At 57.0% G+C, this 15990-nt stretch overlaps 1 protein-coding gene across 2 annotated transcripts in view; it reads right to left on the bottom strand.

Annotated features, from left to right (window-relative positions):
- Nucleotides 1-10906, bottom strand: part of KCNH6 (potassium voltage-gated channel subfamily H member 6) — a 32907-nt gene extending 22001 nt beyond the window's left edge. For both annotated transcript variants that reach the window (XM_058857697.1, XM_058857698.1), the window contains exons 1-2: nt 10618-10906; nt 7262-7492 (exon numbers count right to left, since the gene is read on the bottom strand). In XM_058857697.1, coding sequence (XP_058713680.1) covers nt 7262-7492; nt 10618-10693 — 307 coding nt within the window. In that variant the 5' untranslated portion in view covers nt 10694-10906. The remainder of the gene's footprint in view (nt 1-7261; nt 7493-10617) is intronic.
- Between the last annotated feature and the right edge of the window lie 5084 nt (nt 10907-15990).

Genomic DNA, 15990 nt, shown 5'->3' with positions numbered 1-15990 from the left:
CTTGAGCTAACTGCTGTTGCTTTGGCACTGGTGGGAGTGGGACCCTCTGAGCCACAGCCACTGTCATGATCCCTCTGGTGAAACCCCCTGAACATGCCCAGGCTCCTATCCCAAAACTCCTAGAGATGATGGAGCACCCAGGTACCGCTCCAGCCAATATGGAGCCAGGCCACCTCCTTGCATGGCAGCTTCTGCCCTGTGCAGATCCCTGATCTTGCCTTGGCCCCAGGCTCTGATCACAGGGATTAGCAGATTGGGCAGGGATGTGCTGCCGGCCCGATCCACTGCTCTCCTGCTCTGGCTGTGGCCACGCTCCAGCCGGGAGGGGCATGTCAGCCTTTCTGCGTATAATTTTAAGGAGCTCAGGGCCTCCCGTAATCAGGAGCAGATGGCCAGCATCGGGCAACTTCAAAATCTGCCGTGACGTCAGGGATGTACACATACACAGACACAAGAACAGGAAAGAAATGGATATGGTGAAATCTGTTTAAAGACCCCAGCAGATATGATTTTCTTTCTTTCTTTCTTTCTCTCTCTCTCTCTCCACTCTTCACCAAAGGGAGAGGAAATCCACTTAAATGTGTGAGCTGGGGAGAAGGGAGTGGATTTTTGGCAGATAAAGCTGTTTGGGGGCTGCATGGCACACCACAGGTTACCTCTCTGTGTAGCAGTACGAAGTGAGATCTTTCCCTCTCTTTCTCAGGATTTTTAGGGATCTTTAGATCAAGAGATAGCCTGGAAGGGATGCTGAGTGAGCGAGGTGCTCTGGGTGATGCTGAGGGGGCACATGTCTGGTGGGATGGCACGGTGCCATCCCCAGGATGCCGCAGCTCTGGTGTGTGCACAGGCACACGCTGGTGCATGCAGGGGCTGTGCACAGGGGAGCCTGCTCATGAATGTTTTCTCCTTTGGTGTTTGAAAATGAGGAGTTTTTTTCCCCCAGGAGTGATTTTGAAGCATCACTAACTTCCTGGAACCCACATGGTTCATTGGCATGGGCAGCCATCAGCTCCATGCTTCCCCCTGGACTGGGAATTCTCACCCAGATAGCCCAATCCTGGCTCAGGTGCTCTGCCCTCCTGCATTCCTTCACCACCTCACATTTCCTTCCTAAGTTCCTCATGGCAGTGGGAGGGGATGGGCTCTGAGCTGTTCTCAGGGGGGCTAGATCCCTATGTGGCATGGGAAAGAGTTAATCCCATGGCCAGTGCAGGACAGCTGAAAACTGGGCCCAGTTACATCTAGTTGGATTGATATAAAGAGCAGCTGGGAGGTGGCTGGGGGTGGGTTTGGGTGGCAGCTGGTGCCTGGTTTGATCCTGAAAATCTGGGAGGTGCTGAGCTTGAGCGGCCCTGGCCAATGTCACAGTGAGCCCCTCGCTGATCCCTTCTTAAATTAAATAAAAGAGACTATTTCTGTTGGGAGGGAACTATAGCAATAATCTAGTCCAACTGCCTGGCCAATTCAGTGTGGGCCAATGTTAATCCCCTCCAAAACCAGGGGAATCACCCCAAAAGTAGCCTCAGCAGGCTCAGCCCTGCGTGCCAGGAACTCAGAGCCGTGTTCAGACCCACATGACACAGCATGGAGGTGTCAAGGGGTATCAGGGCCTGGGATGGGAGCAGCAGGTTCCCTTAAGCCTGGCTCAAAGGCAGGGCATTCCCCAGGATTTGGGGTCTCTGTGCAGCTGGGATTTGGGGTACCCCCAGCTCTGTGGAGAGGCTGCAGCTGGGAGAGCTGTGGTACCCTTTGTCCCGATTCAGTTTCACCATAGTGAGCCAGCCTCGGCTCTGCTGAACACTGAGCCTCCCTGTCCTTCTTCCCAAGAACCAGGCCCCCAAACCTGCTATAGCACCAGTGGGCTGAGCCAGCCCCGGGAGGGACCTCAGGCCTCCCCTCCCTTCCTTGGTCCTCGATTGACTGTCCCCATCCATCTGACTGTCTCTTCCCTTCAGCTGTTCAGCTAATCTGTCTCCATCCATCTAATTTTATCCAGCCACCAAATGATCTCTTGGAGGAGCCCTGGGGGCATTCCCAACCTGCCTGTGCTTTGTGGCCACCAGCATGAGGGTACCTGTGCCCATCTGGGCTGAGACCCAGCCTGGGGGCTGCAGAAGGGGCTTGGCAGGTGGGGTACAATATGGATGCTGGTTTGAAGGGTCCTACAGCCAATGTGGTGGGTTGTATGGGCTGGGAAATCCAGCTCATTCCCTTAACTCCTGGGTTTGATCTTCCAGCACCCAGCCCAGCTCCCCCAAGCTGAGTGAGTGCCTGGAGGTTTGTGCTTTCTGACCCACCGTGTCTTCTGACCTTGATAAAAGCCAACACTTAATAACATTAAAAATGTCATTGTTGGGGGCCCTCCCCCCTGTCCCTCTTATCCCCTGCAGCCACTGGTGGTTAATGCATTTGTCAGTATCATCAGTATTAAACTAATCAACAGGACACGGGGGTTTCCGAGAGCCGGACACAAGCCAGTATTGTTATGAATATTAAAAAAGCGAGCTATTAATCTGTGCTTGGAGCTCTTACCCAGGCCTGCCCTCCCCCCGGCCAGGAGATTTAATCTGCAGGGTCTCATGGCAGAGTGGCTAAATCTATAGTGGTGTTACATAAAGGAGCAGAAGAGAGGGGCTGGGAAGGGCACGGAGGGGACGGGGACAGCGATGGGAACAGAGCTGTGCTCCGGGGATGGCTGGCATGCCCAGAGAGAAGCTTGGAGGACCAAGCTGAGCATCCATCCTGGGATAAATCAGTGTCAGGGCTGAATAGAACTTCAAAGGGAAGCAGGAATTGCTGGGAGGCCCTAAAGCAAATCCCTGATGTGTGATGGAAAAAAAAACGGAGATAGAGTCTGAGCTAGTGGGACATTCGTCACTCTTGAGACCTGGGGTAAGCCCTTGCAGGTCTGCATCCCCCTGCACAGGGAGGGAATGTGCAACACTGGGCTTGCCCTGGTCCCTCTCCCCACACCCAGACAGGCATCAGGAGGCTGAAACCCAACAGGACACCAGGCCAGCAAGAATGACCTTATTAAGTAACATCAGCGGGATGGAGGTTTCCCTGTGCAGTGAGGAAGGGCAGGGATTTCTGTGCTTGCCTCTTCTTAAATTCCAGGCCTTACAGCCAGGCTGGAAGCAGCAGTGGAGAAGGAAAACCAGGAGTGTCAGGTGGCTGAGGGTACCCACCAAAATGTGGCCACAAGAAATATCCAAGCCTAGCAGGGTGGTTTTGGGTGCAGCTAGAAGGATGCTCTGATCCCCAGGAGCCAAAAGGGGTCCTGGATCAATACAGTGGGTTGGTGAAATGCATCTTAACCTCCTCTGCAAGCAAAGTGAGTGCCATGTCTAGGCCCTCAGCCCTTGTCTTGCTAAATCCTGCTAGCTGCAGAAATTAGTCCATCTGAGAGGGGGCTGAGTGGCCAAAGCTGCAGAGATGACAGAGTTTCCTGGGGCTATCCGGCCATCCCGGGGACCTGTTCCCATGGCACGTGGGGACACCTCCTACTGGGGGTGCAACAGTCATCGAGGATGAGGATGGAGAGCTTGGGGTCAGAATCAGTGACTCTGCCAGGGCAGGGATTTCAGGAAAAAAACTGCTCCAGGCAGCATTCTTGGAGGTGCTGGGGATGATCTGAGCCTGTCCTTTTGTTCATGGGACATCAGGTCCAAGCAAAAAGCATCTGTGGAGAAGCAGAAGATGAAAAATGTGTCCCTTGCAGCTCTCTGCCCTAGTCACACTGGCCTTGGGGCACAGCCAGGGCAACGGGGGTGCCTGGAGCTGCAGCACAGCCATGCCAAGGATGGCAGAATTGGCTCTGCAGCACAGGATCTCTGGGAGCAGAGCTTTTGTCCTTGTGAGGCGGGATGTTTATAAGTTCCCATCTGGAGCTGGGCCATGGTGTCCATCCCTTTCCCGAGGTCACAGACTGACCCTTAAAGCAAACAGCCCTAGCTTGGCATAAGCCCCATGGGTTTGTACAAGCCAAGATCTCAACTTGGGGTTGGGCTTTGTCAGCTGGCTGTGCCTTCCTACTCCTCCAACACCCAAGAAGTCCCCTTAGTCCTGCCTTGACCCCCGCCATGGGGCAGGAGCAGAGGCTCCCTGGGGCTGCTGACACCAAATCCCTGACAGTGTCAGGATTCAGCAGCTGCTGGTGGGATTTGCCCTCCTGCTCCCAGTGCACCCATTGGGCATGTCACATGTTGCTGTTTGCAAAGCTGTATGGAGAAACCCTGGTTGGATGCATCCCCCTGCCTTGGCCAGGCTTCCTGGCAGCAGCTGCTGGAGAGGTGCAGTGCCATGGGTGTGTGTGGGCTGGGGACAGAGGGGACAGGTCACAGGAGTGTCTCTGCCCCCTTTGGGTGTGGTGACACTTCCAACCCAGCCTGCCTGGCTGCTTGCTCGGGCCCCCCGTGAGGACTTGTTGTGGGGATATGCTGAGTGGCACAGGGCACCCCAATCGCTCTCTCACCCTCCCACTCCTGGAGCCCCCAGGGGCAAATCCTGGCTTCCACACCAGTTTTATGAGTTTGCCAGCCTGATCCCAGTTCCTAATTCGAGTTCCGAGGGGACTGACACGAACTGCTGCTGGAGGGGACAAGCTGTGGGCTCTGCCCAGGAGAGGACAGGATGGAGGGGCTGGGGCGGCCCCACCAGCTGCTCCAGCTGTCACAGCCACATCTCCCCTTTCATATTCAGCAGCATCACATTCATGCAGATTAAGCAGAGCGGGTGCCAGCAGCTGCTGCTGCTCAGGCCATGCTCGCACTGGTGGCACTCAGCACCTGCGGCCCTGGCCAGTGGCTTCGCTGCAAAGCACATCACCCTTGGAGAGGGAAAAATCCCAACCCTGGGTGCAGCTCAGCTCCACCAGCTCCTCAGTGTTGTCCTCAGGGGATGCTGGAGGATTTGAGCTCACCCTGGCCACAGTGGACAGTGTGTCCCCAGGGCTGGAGGCCATGGCTGCTCCTCGCTGCAGCAGGAGCTGATCCCGTGCTGACCCCCCTGTCTGGGCCAGTTCCAGCTGTGTAGCATCTTGTAAGGAAATTAACTTTTCACTGATCTCCCAGCTTTGAGCTGGGGATTAGAGCCCACACGCGCTGTGAATGGGCTCTTCCTTCTTTCCAAGGCCTTTTTGGGGCTGGTGTGGCAGGAAGGGACAACTGCCCTGGCTGGGCTGACCCCACCTTTCCCCACAGGTACTTGGTTCTTGGTTTGGAGCTGGGCTCAGTGTTGGCACTCCTGGCTCGTTTGGCTCTGTTTATAATTAGGTGATGACAGCATGGGCATCCGGTGGGGACTGAGCTGCCGGGCTGTCCTCAGGGACACTCATCCTCCCATCACTCAGCATCCTGCCAGACCCCAGAACCCACTGGCCCAGACACCCTTGGGTGGCCCCTTCCTACCTGTCTTCATCCATCCCACCCTGGCCCTGCTTGGGTGGCTCCAACGGGCAGATTTTGGGTGTAATATTGCCTCTGTCAGCCAGAACAGCGAGGAAGCAGCCCCGCGAGCTGCAGAGCCGGGAGTACCGCAGTAATAAACAGCAGGTCGAGGCTGGAGATTGGTGCTGCTGGTATGAAAAAGAGGACAGGCAGGTTCGGAGCTCTGCCGGCTAATTAAGCAGCAGCTCCCTATAATGCAAAAGCCTTTTCTTTGCCGATAAGACCCATTTATAATGGGCCGAGCGGTCGCAGGCTGAGTGCTGGGGGGAAACAATTGGAAAGCATACTGCTGGTGGGGTTGGGTTTTAAAAATAGACATGAAGGGTTTGCTTCTGGGCTTTTTTCTTTTTTTTTCCCCCTCTTTTTTATTAAAAAAGAGAAGAAAGCAGCTCAGACCTGCAATGAGAGTTCCCCATGGCCTAGAGGAAGAGCAGGGTTCTGAGGACAGTACTGAGCATCCCGTGAGCCCAGCAGGAATGCTTCAAAGCAGGGAGCATGGAGATGGATCAGGCTCGCAAGCCAAGTAGTCCCCAGGGATGGAATGGGAAACTATCCTGAGGGAGGGAGGAAACGGAACAGGGTTGCACACACTGTCCTTGCCACAGCCTGGGCATGGCCACGCACTGGCACTGCGATGGGAGCAGGGGGACAGCGTGTGCCGCTCCTCCGTGTGGCTCCCGCGCTGCACTGGGCTCCAGCCAGGCCCTGCAGCTGCTCAAGGGGGGGACTTGCACCCAGACCTGGCACCGCTCATGGCCCCTCTCCACCCAGGAGTGGCCCCACAGGAAGAGCCTCGACTGAGTGGCCTGATGCTGCCACCACACAGGGTCAGGTCCCGCTGGGATAACACGGAGAGGTGCTGCCAGTGAATAACTCCAGGGGCCGATACGCTGGCACCTGGATGCCAGCCCGGGAGATAGGGTCTGGGAGTGAAGCCAGGACACCCGGGTGCCAGCCCTCAAGATAGGGTGGCTGGGTTGGGAGCCAGAGTTCCTGCCTGCTCCTTCCTTCTGCTTCCAGTGGTTCTCCTCTAACTGGCTGTCCAGGAGCTGCCAGCAGTGGGGTGCAGCTCTTGTGCTCAGGACAAGCCCCCATCAAATACAATCTGAAGTAATGGGAAAGCTCCACAGGTTAAAAAAAGGAAACAATTTCATATTTTTAACCTTCTATGAGCACTGGACCTGCATTTCCCTGCTGCTGGGAACCCTGGCCATTGCTGTTTTGCAGCATCAAGCACTAAATATTTATTTAACTTCCTGCCGTATTAGAACTAATCACTCGTATTTTCCATCAAAGCTTCATTTTCATCTTAACGTAATTCCATCTGTGCACGCACAGCCGCATCCTGCTCACTGGAAAGGCAGCTCTGAGGCCGTTGGCTGCACCCACTCTCAGCAGATATGGGGTCTCTGTCTCATCTCATCTTGGAGCACAGATTGGAAGATCTGTGTCCCAGCCTGGCTCCTCCATGGGCTTCCCACTCATTCCTGGTGCAGGGGTCCCACAAGCAATGACATAGCTTGTCCCAGGAGCTTGGAGCCATCCCCAAGGGCTCACAAATGACCTGATTCCCAAATAATCTGGCAACATCCTCTATTCCTGAAGGTCCCAATGTGCTCCATGACAGCAGAGATGTCTCCATCCCAGCAGGAGCCACTATGGATCTGCTCTCAGCAAAGCCCTGAGCCTGCATGCAATCCTGATGCCCTGGTAGCATCAGATCCTGTTTGCCTCCCACCACTGACTTCTCACAGCCCAAATCCAGGGCAGGTCACACCACCCACCACTGGATCACCCCACAAAGCCACTCTTACTGTCTTTGCGGTAGTAGAGGATCTCGAGCTTGCACTCCTCGGAGCCAAGCAGGGCCTGGGTGAGCTGGGCGATGGAGCTCTTGGTGGTGTCGGGGCCAGTGAGGAAGTCGCAGGTGCAGGGCTGTTGCATCACCTCCACGCGGGAGTAGCCGAACATCTCGCAGAAGCCGTCGTTGCAGTAGATGATGGCACAGTTCTCCATCTGGGCGTTGGCAATGAGGAACTTGCGGTCTGCAGGGAGGCAGGAGAGCACAAGGCTTAGGGGGTGATGGGGACCCACAGGGACTGGGGACAGCCTGGGTGCAGGGGGTGAGCTTGTTATTTTTGATGTCACCTGCTGTGGGGCTTGTGCAGAGACAGGCTGCCAGGGGACACTGGTGACAGGTTTGGGAGCAGAGTGGCTGACCTCAGCCCCACACCATTCCAGGTACCGCTCTGCTCTTCAGGGAGAGAAAGTTTCCCCAGGTTCATGTGAATTTGTGACTGTGGGGACAGGGAGACCCAAAGTGGGGTTTCTCAGTAGAGGCAGTTTTACTGGGATTGGCCAATTTCTGCAGCCTTGACATCTCACCACTGGCATGTGAGGACTCTGCTGTCTAATGGGCAATCTGTCCCTGACCAGCAGTGCAGGCAGGGGGGAGATTTCAGCCTCTGTCCCTTCCCAGGAGCTTATCAGGGGCCTGAGTTATCTCAGAGACTTTCCACCCTTGCTCAGATTTGACTGAAGTCAGGCAAGGGGCAAGAGGAGGAGGGAGTGTGAGGCTTTGCTTCATGGGAAGTGGGGTGAAACCCATTCACATTAATGATTCTCTTAATGTTTTGTAGGATAATTCTGCCTTTGGGCTGAAGGCGAAATCCAGACCCCACTTGACTTTTCTCCTGTGTCCACTGCTAAGGACAGTGTCCACTGAGGGGCTTTCTATGTGGCCCCTTTTGTGGCCCCTGTGCTCAAAAAGTAGTGTTCATGTGAAGGAAAGGGGAAACTGAGGCAGGGAGTGATGCTGCCCCATTCCCACCTGGCACTGCAGCCACCTAGGTTGGGCTGGGGCCAGACTTGCTGCCTTGCCAGGGTGTGTGGCAGTGCTGTGCAGCCCACGTAATCCATCCCACATGGAGCCACTTCCATCCTTGTCTTGGGGTGAGCTCTGATTTGGTTTGATTTTGGTTTTCTTTTTAAGGAAAAACTGGGGAGTGCTGGGCTCTGGGACAGGTTTGCTGGGAAGTGACAGGGAGCTGGATGCTTATGTGGTAGATGCCGTGTCCCCCCAGCACCATCTCCCTCAGCATTTGGCATCAGCTCCAGGCTGGAGTTGAAGGCAAGACTGAGCAGAGGGTCCATTTGGAGGCTGCCTCCCAGCCCAGACCCCAATTAATCTCCTGGATTACCCAGGAATGGCATCTGCAGCTTGCGTGCTCCAGAACCCTGCTGCACTCCAGCCTCACCGGGAATTTTACTCAAATGCAAGAGAAACCTCTGCACAGCTGTGGCACCAAGTGCTGGACCTAGTGGGGTGGGGGGACCCCTCCCAGGCATATCAGGGCTCTCCCCAATGGCACCTGCAGAGTCCCAGCTCTGCAGGATGCCTCCCAGTAAAACCAGCGTCCCCAGGGATGCTGTACAAGTCTCCTGCTTCATTCCACCCTCTGACAGCCCCTTGGTGGCCCTTTGTGGGGGTCTTCCACTCTGGTACCTTTCCCTTTCACACACAGGGCTGATGCTAGTGCTGATGCTGCAAACAGCACAAACCACCACATACAAATGTTTCCCAGTTCCTTCTTCCTGATCCTTCTATATCCAAATTGCTTTGTCAGCTGGAAGACAACACAAGGAGGGGACCTTCTCCCAAAGCCCTACTCCTGGGGCACACTCCCCACTTGTGATGAACAGTTTCCCCATCCAGTGTCAGCTCCGTGGACTGGATCCAGTCTGGATCCTGGCTGGGCTGGCGCAGGACAGGATTTACAGGACTGGCAGGGTGCCGGAGCGAGCTGTGCTGAGCACAGGGATGTGACCAAGACTAGGATGGGAAGGAGCTGCAGACCCAGGTCTCCTTGGGGTATTTTTCACACCCAATTTTCTTTCTGCCTTGTCCTCACCTGCAGATTTTCCTTTGGGTCCCACAGTACCAGGGCTCTGCACCAACCCTGGAAGGGAAGAGTTGGGTCCCTCTGTCTGCAACGGGGACTCCCCAGGAGCAGCTACACCCATAGGAGCTGCGGTGTTGGGGGTGAAGGCACCCACAGGCACGGAAGAACTCACTGCCTGTAGCAAAGATGTATTAGGTGTGCTGGTTTGGTGTCTCCCAACACCTGTCACAGCACGAAACTGCCGCGGGGGAGCGTGGGGTGATGTTTCGGCAGAATGCAGCTGGTGCCCGACATGGCTGGCAGAGGCAGGGAGCGGGCAGGGCAGGGAGCAGGGCAGGGAACAGGGGACCTGGCTGCGTCCTCACTGTCACACCTCACTGCGTGGCCCTGCTGCTCCTCAGCCGCTGCTTCCCAGGGGGAACTGATAGGAACCAGGGAGAGTTTTTCTCACTTTCCATCCCCAGGGTCACGTCAGTCACTGCCAGGCCAAGCAGCGCAGATCCGGCAGGGATGGCAGCGTCAGGGAATTTGCCCACTCGGGAAACTTGGACACCAGAGAAAACCCACAGTGAGCCGCGACAGTGGGGGGGTGGGGGAGAGGGGACAGCCCCGGCACACCACAGCAGCCCCCCGAGCTCAGTTTTTGGGGGACCCCACTCCCGTGGTCCCCCCGCCGTCATCCCCAGCATTGTAGAGGGGACCCAGTCCCGTTGGGGTGCCCAGAGCGGGAGCGGAGCTCCCACAAACCCCAGTGCTCCCCGATGTGCACGGACTCTTCGCTGTATTTGACAAGAAACCAGCCCAAAAATTCATATAAAGGCATTACTCGGAGCAACAGCAAATGGCAACATTTCACCAGGGACGGCGGCCGCCGAGAGCGCAGAGTTGAAGGCAAACAGGCAGCGAGCCCGACTGCACTGGGCTACCCCGGTCCCCCAGCCCCGCCGGCCGGGACCCCCCCGCCAGCCCGAGCACACCGGCCCGGCACCGGGACCGGGACCGGGGGGGTGCCCGGTGTCCCCGGGCCCCGGGGAAACACCGAGGCTGGGATGGCTCGTCCCCCTGTGTCGCCCTGTCTATAAATACCCGCGGGGACACTGACCGGCTGTCGCCCACCCCTCTCCCCCCTCGGGAGGTCACAGGGGCTCCTCCGCGCCCCCGGGGACCCCCGCCCGCCTCCCCCCCTCCTCTCCCCGCTGTGCTTCGAAGTTGGGGGGCCGCCCCGGCCGCGGGGGGAGCGGAGCGGGACCGGAGGGTGCGGTACTCACTTTGTCCTTCAAATTTGCGAATGATGGTGTCCAGATAGGTGTTTTGGGGGGCCACATGGCCCCGGCGCACCGGCATTGCTCCGCTGCGCTCTGCGCGCCCCGGGAGCAGCGGAACTTGCCGCGGGCGCGGCGGGGAGGGCGGCCCGACCCCGGAGCGGCGCGGCACGGCCCGGCACGGCGCGGCCCCGCTCCGCCTCACCCCAGGGCTGACCGAGCTCTGGAGCCCAGCCGGCCCGGGGCTCCCATGCTCCCGGTGGCCGGAAGGGGGAACCCCTCAGCCCGCCCTGCCGCGCCCGGCCCCGGGCGGGGGCGGCCGGGTAGGATGAGGATGGGAGGGGGAAGCGGGGGAGAGAGGGGGGAGGACCCGCTTGAAAGCGGGAGAAAATAATAGAATAAAATAATAAGAGTAGAAATCCCCAAAGTGCTTAGTCACCGCTGCCCCGGCCAGCCCGAGGGGGAGCCGTCAGCTGCAACAGCTGCCGGCCGGGGAGCTCGCACCCCCGGGGCTCCCCCGGACCCCCGGCACCCGCACGGCCCCGTCTGGCACCGGCCCCGCGGGCGGGGGCTCCGGGCGGGGCGCGGGGCGGGGCAGGGGAGCAGGGGGGCGCTGGGGTCCTTGAGGGGCTGGAGGTGCCGAGAGGTGAAGGCGGCCGGGGGGCACTGGCACGGGGAATGATTACAGGGTGGAGGGAGAGACCCTCTGGGGCTGGGATGGGGGGTGCTTGGAGGAGCGGAGATGGGGTCCTTGGGGTGCTGGCAAAAGATGTCCTGGAGGGCTGGGGTGTTGGAACTGGAGGTTGTGCTGGGGATGTGGAGATTTGGTGGGAGTGCAGCTGGAGGGTGCTGGGGGCGCTGGAGGAAGGGGTGGTGAAGGAAGGGGTGCTGGAGAGGGGTGCTGGAGGAGGAGGCGCTGGGGGTGCCGGGAGCTGACGGGAGGGGATGGTGAAGGAGGATGGTGGAGGAGGGAGTGATGAAGAGCGCTGGGGTGCGGAGGGTGGTGGGTGGAGGGGGGCGTGCAGGTGGTGCTGAGGTGCGGGGGAGGAGGAGATGCAGAGGTGCAGGGGCAGAAGAGGGGGTGCTGCTGGGGGAAAGTGTCTGTGGGTGCAAGGGCGCAGGAGCAGAGGAGAGTGTGCTGAGGAGGGGGCGCAGGGGTGCAGCAAGGGAGAGGGTGCCGGTCTGCGCAAGGGGCCCGAGTAGGGAGTGTCGGGGGGTGAAAATGGGGTGCAAGGGAAGGAGGGCGGGGGTTTTGTCGGGATGTTGGGAATGCCGGGGAGGAGGTCAAGGTGTTCCTGCGGGGTCGGGGGGGCCGGGGGGGGCCGGGCCCCGCACCTGGCGCTGTCCAGCTGCGCTGGTGCTGAAGGGGCGGGCGGGAGGGGGGACCGGCTGCTCCTTTGGGTGGGGGGGGGCTTGGCGTGGGGCGACCCGGCCTGGCGCAGGGCTCCGTGGGCACGGAGAATCCTTGAGCAACATGGAGCGTTCCGAGTCCTGAGAACTCTGAGGAAGAGTCGGGGGTGTTCTGGGAGCTCTGGTGCTCATGGAGAATACAGGAGGTTCCAGGGTTAGACCCAGTTCAGTTCTTCTGCTGCCCACCTCAGGGGTGGAGGCCAAGGGGATCAGCTCCCTTTCTTTCCTGAGAAATCCACTCTGGCCAACCCTTCTCTCCTGTGTCCACTGCTAAGGACAGTGTCCACTGAGGGGCTTTCTATTATTATTTTGTTATGCATGATTTTTCAGGCATGAAATTGGTCTAAGAGGATTATGGTCCATTATCATCAGCAGAAGTGTTTTGCTGGGATTTTCAATTACTATTCCAGTGCACCTCAGTAATGCCCATGTGGACCAGGCCACGCCAGTGGGGCATTTGACCCACAGCATGGTTTGCCTGGGTTGCCTCCTGTCCTAGGGCCAACAATGCAAGTGGGTGAGGCAGGTTCCCCTTCAGGCCCATTTCAGAGCCTCAGTGCTGTTTTTATCTCCACCTCTCAGAGAAGTCAGCCTTCCCTAACACAGAAAAACTTGTTCTATTGTTGAAGAGGGTGAAAAACCCATTATCTCCCCCCATCCACTCTGCACACTGCCTCTGCCGTGATTTACTGCGAGTCGTGGAGGATGTTTTGCTCTGTATTACACAGATGCAGCTTAATAGCATGGGGGAGGGAGAGGGACACAGAGTCCAGACTCCTGCCTTTTCTGTTTTCTTGTTGATATACTGTGTGACTCAAGGGAGACAGCTCTGTGCCGCAATTTCCTTTAGAAAATAGGGACATTGGTCACTTGGCCTGGTAAAACCTCTCTGAGATTCCTGGATGACCAGTTCTACAGAGGAAAGCAAACTATTACTACTACAGCTAATATGATAGTAATTATGATTATTAATCACCAGGCAGTCAGGATTTAAGGCTGGCCTCCTGCCCTCCTCTCATCCCATAAATCAGTCCAGGATGTTCATGGACACATCACGTGGAAAAGGATGTGTCTGACAGAAAGGGCACGTGCTGGCTCAGAGCCCTTCTGATGGGGTCCCCAGAGTGGAGTGTGGGGACACCAACACGGCTCTGGGCATGGGGCAGGGCACAGCCCTGGTCCCCCCAGACCTTCTGCCAGGGCTGGGGCTGTGCAATGACCCCAGAAAGGCTTTTCCTGCTCCAGGCATAGCAGTGAGACCCCTTAGATCCTACTTTCTCCAACCAGGGTGTCTTGTTGCAGCACGTGGCTGGTGGAAGAGCCTCTCTTCCCAGCCCTCTTCCCCACACCACCCTTGCATATGGAGTTGAGTCATGTCATTCGCTTTCAGGTTATTATTCACTAAGCTCCAGGAGCTTCCCAGGGTACCCCTGGTTCTTCCAGTCCCCTCACAGCTCCCCAGTCCCCTCAGTGCATCCCTGTAGAGCCAGGTCATCTGTGCAATTGCCAGTCCATGCCCTGCCTCTCTGCCCTCTTTGGAGCACTTTTGCCCAGACTTCTTTCAATTCCCTGGGTTTTAAGCATATGCTCGTAGTTAATCCTGTGCTTACATTTTATTCCAAATTGGAAAAATTGGGGTCTTTGGGCAAATTCTCCTGCTGTTCAAGTCAGCTGAAGGGCTCCCTGTAATTTAACTGAACAGTAATCCTCTCTCTTTCTGCCCTGCTCTCCTCCTCCTCCCTCCCTCAGTTCTACTTCTCCCCCTTCCTCCTCCTCCTCTTCCTCCTCATTGAATATTTTGGAGGTTTTACTCCTTTCCCCCTCTTTTTTTTCTTCCTTCCCACACCCTGGGGAACCAGTGGGAAACTACCTGGTTTCCAAGGGCAAAGAAGACCTGGGTGCTTCCCAAGGGTTTCCTCCCCCTCCCTGCTCCTGGGAGTGCAGGAATTCATAATCTGTGTGGGAAATTATCACCTGCTCGGTGAGGGGCTTCCCTGGGCAGGCACAGGCACATTGGGAAAGGAGGCACAGCCTTAATGGGGTGTGGATTTGGGGTGGGAGGTGTGGGATGGAGGGGATGGGAGCCCACTTGGATCCCAGCATGGCAGCTGTTGGCTGGCGCTTGCCAGGAGAAATGTTTGCCAACCGGGACGTGACATTTCTCCACATTTCTGTAATTAGAGCCACACTGCAAACACAGCTGGGAAGGGAGAGACAGGGCTTTCATGGTCCCCAAAGTTGCTTCCAGCTGCCAGGACTGTCCCCAAACACTCTCGGGTGTCCTTCTGCCTGGCATGGCTTTGCCCTTCACTTTTGGAAGATGCTCCACAGATGTGACACAGGAAGGGAGGAATTTGGGCTGTAAATTTATTTTGCAGGTGGAAGGATGCTTCTTGTTCTGGCTCCTTTCTCTGCCTCATCAGTCCAAATACTGGCATATTTTTTCAGGATCTCACCTCCACACTGTTTGTTTGTTAAGTATAAAACAAAAACCCAAAACAAGGTTAAAATGTGCAGCCAAATTAAACCCTTCTCAGCCTGGGCCTTCCCAGCCTTGGGAGACTGCAAATTTGGAAAGGACTCAGTGACATTAAACCAAGTCACAGACATTGTTTCCTGACAAAGCTACTTCCCACTTGTGGCAGGAAAAGCCACGGAGACTCTGCTCTGGGACGTGGCCCACTCAGTTCATGACATCTCTCTTGGCATCCAGCCTGTCCTCACTGCACAGCAGGGGAAACTGAGGCATGGGGTAGGCTCGTGACTCACCTGCCAGGAGGATGGATGGGGCCTGCAGGCTGCAGTAACTCGTGATGCTGCAGGGAAGAGCAGGGAAAGGCAGGATGCAGCTGTGGGAAGGGGGTGCTGGCAGTGGCTGCAGTGGCTCTGTCTGACTGGAAACTCCTGGGCAAGGGGGGATAGGAGCCAAGTGCCAAGTTCCCAGCACTTTCTCTCCCTGTCACCTGAGATGCCTCCCTGTCCCACTTGGTAGGGAATTCTAGCTAAACCATGGGGCTGGGGGGAGTCTGAACTTGCTTAAGACGGGAATATGGGGTCTTGTCTCTCGCCCCCAAATTCACCTTTACACCACTCAGCCCTGCTTGAACACCGGGGAGGGAAGAATGATGCTGACCAGAGCTCGCAGGGGCTGAAGCCAAGGGCAGGGAGCTGAAGGGATGCAGCTTTCCCAGTCCCTCCTGCAGCTCACTACATTCCTTCCACAATTCTGCTGTTCCCTGAGACTCCCCCAGTGCCACCTCGCCCCTCTCTTTTGCCCACGGTGGCCCCTTCTGATGGCCCCCAGCTGCTGCCAAGCTGTGGCTGCGTATTTCCAGGCGCTCCTTGTCCCCGGGGAAGGGGAATGTGAGGAACGCAGCCCTGTGCACCCTGTCTGCTCCTGCCTGGCCACCCCTTGGCTAAGAATAGACCTGGCTTGGCCAGGCCCCACCAGCACCAAGGGACCGTGGGGTGTGGGACCCCCAGTCACCTTCCTGTGTGGGGTAATGGACCTAAAATATGAAAAATGGGTTTCTGATGCCCAAAGGCTCCTTGTGCTGGAGAAGGGAACCCAGAGTGTTTCTTGCTTTGAATTCATGTGATTTTAAAGCAAATTTCTCTGGAAGCTCCCATGTACAGGCATGGGGGTGCAAAGCAGCCCCCCAAGCCTCTGTACCCACTTCTCTTGAGCTCCCCTCTAGGAGTTCTGTGAATTGAGGGGGAATCTCCTCCTTTTTTCTGCTTTTACATTTCTTTTTACTCCTTAGGGAGTGATTTTGCTGAGCCTCCTAATTTCAGCTGCAAGCATGATGCAGAAGCCAGAAGGCAGCAAAATCTCTCCAGATGTTATCACAACGGGGAAGGGAAATCATCCTTGGTTTAAAGCTATCTTGTAAAACACTGCCGCTGGCTTGGCAGAGCCCTTGGGGCACCAGCCGGCCCTCACTGCTCTCAGAAGTTTCAGCCAGACCC

Source organism: Poecile atricapillus, chromosome 27, assembly GCF_030490865.1.
Source record: "Poecile atricapillus isolate bPoeAtr1 chromosome 27, bPoeAtr1.hap1, whole genome shotgun sequence".
In the NCBI taxonomy this organism is placed as follows: domain Eukaryota; kingdom Metazoa; phylum Chordata; class Aves; order Passeriformes; family Paridae; genus Poecile; species Poecile atricapillus.
Note: the sequence above shows the minus strand (reverse complement) of the source record. Positions and strands in the feature narration are given on the sequence as shown.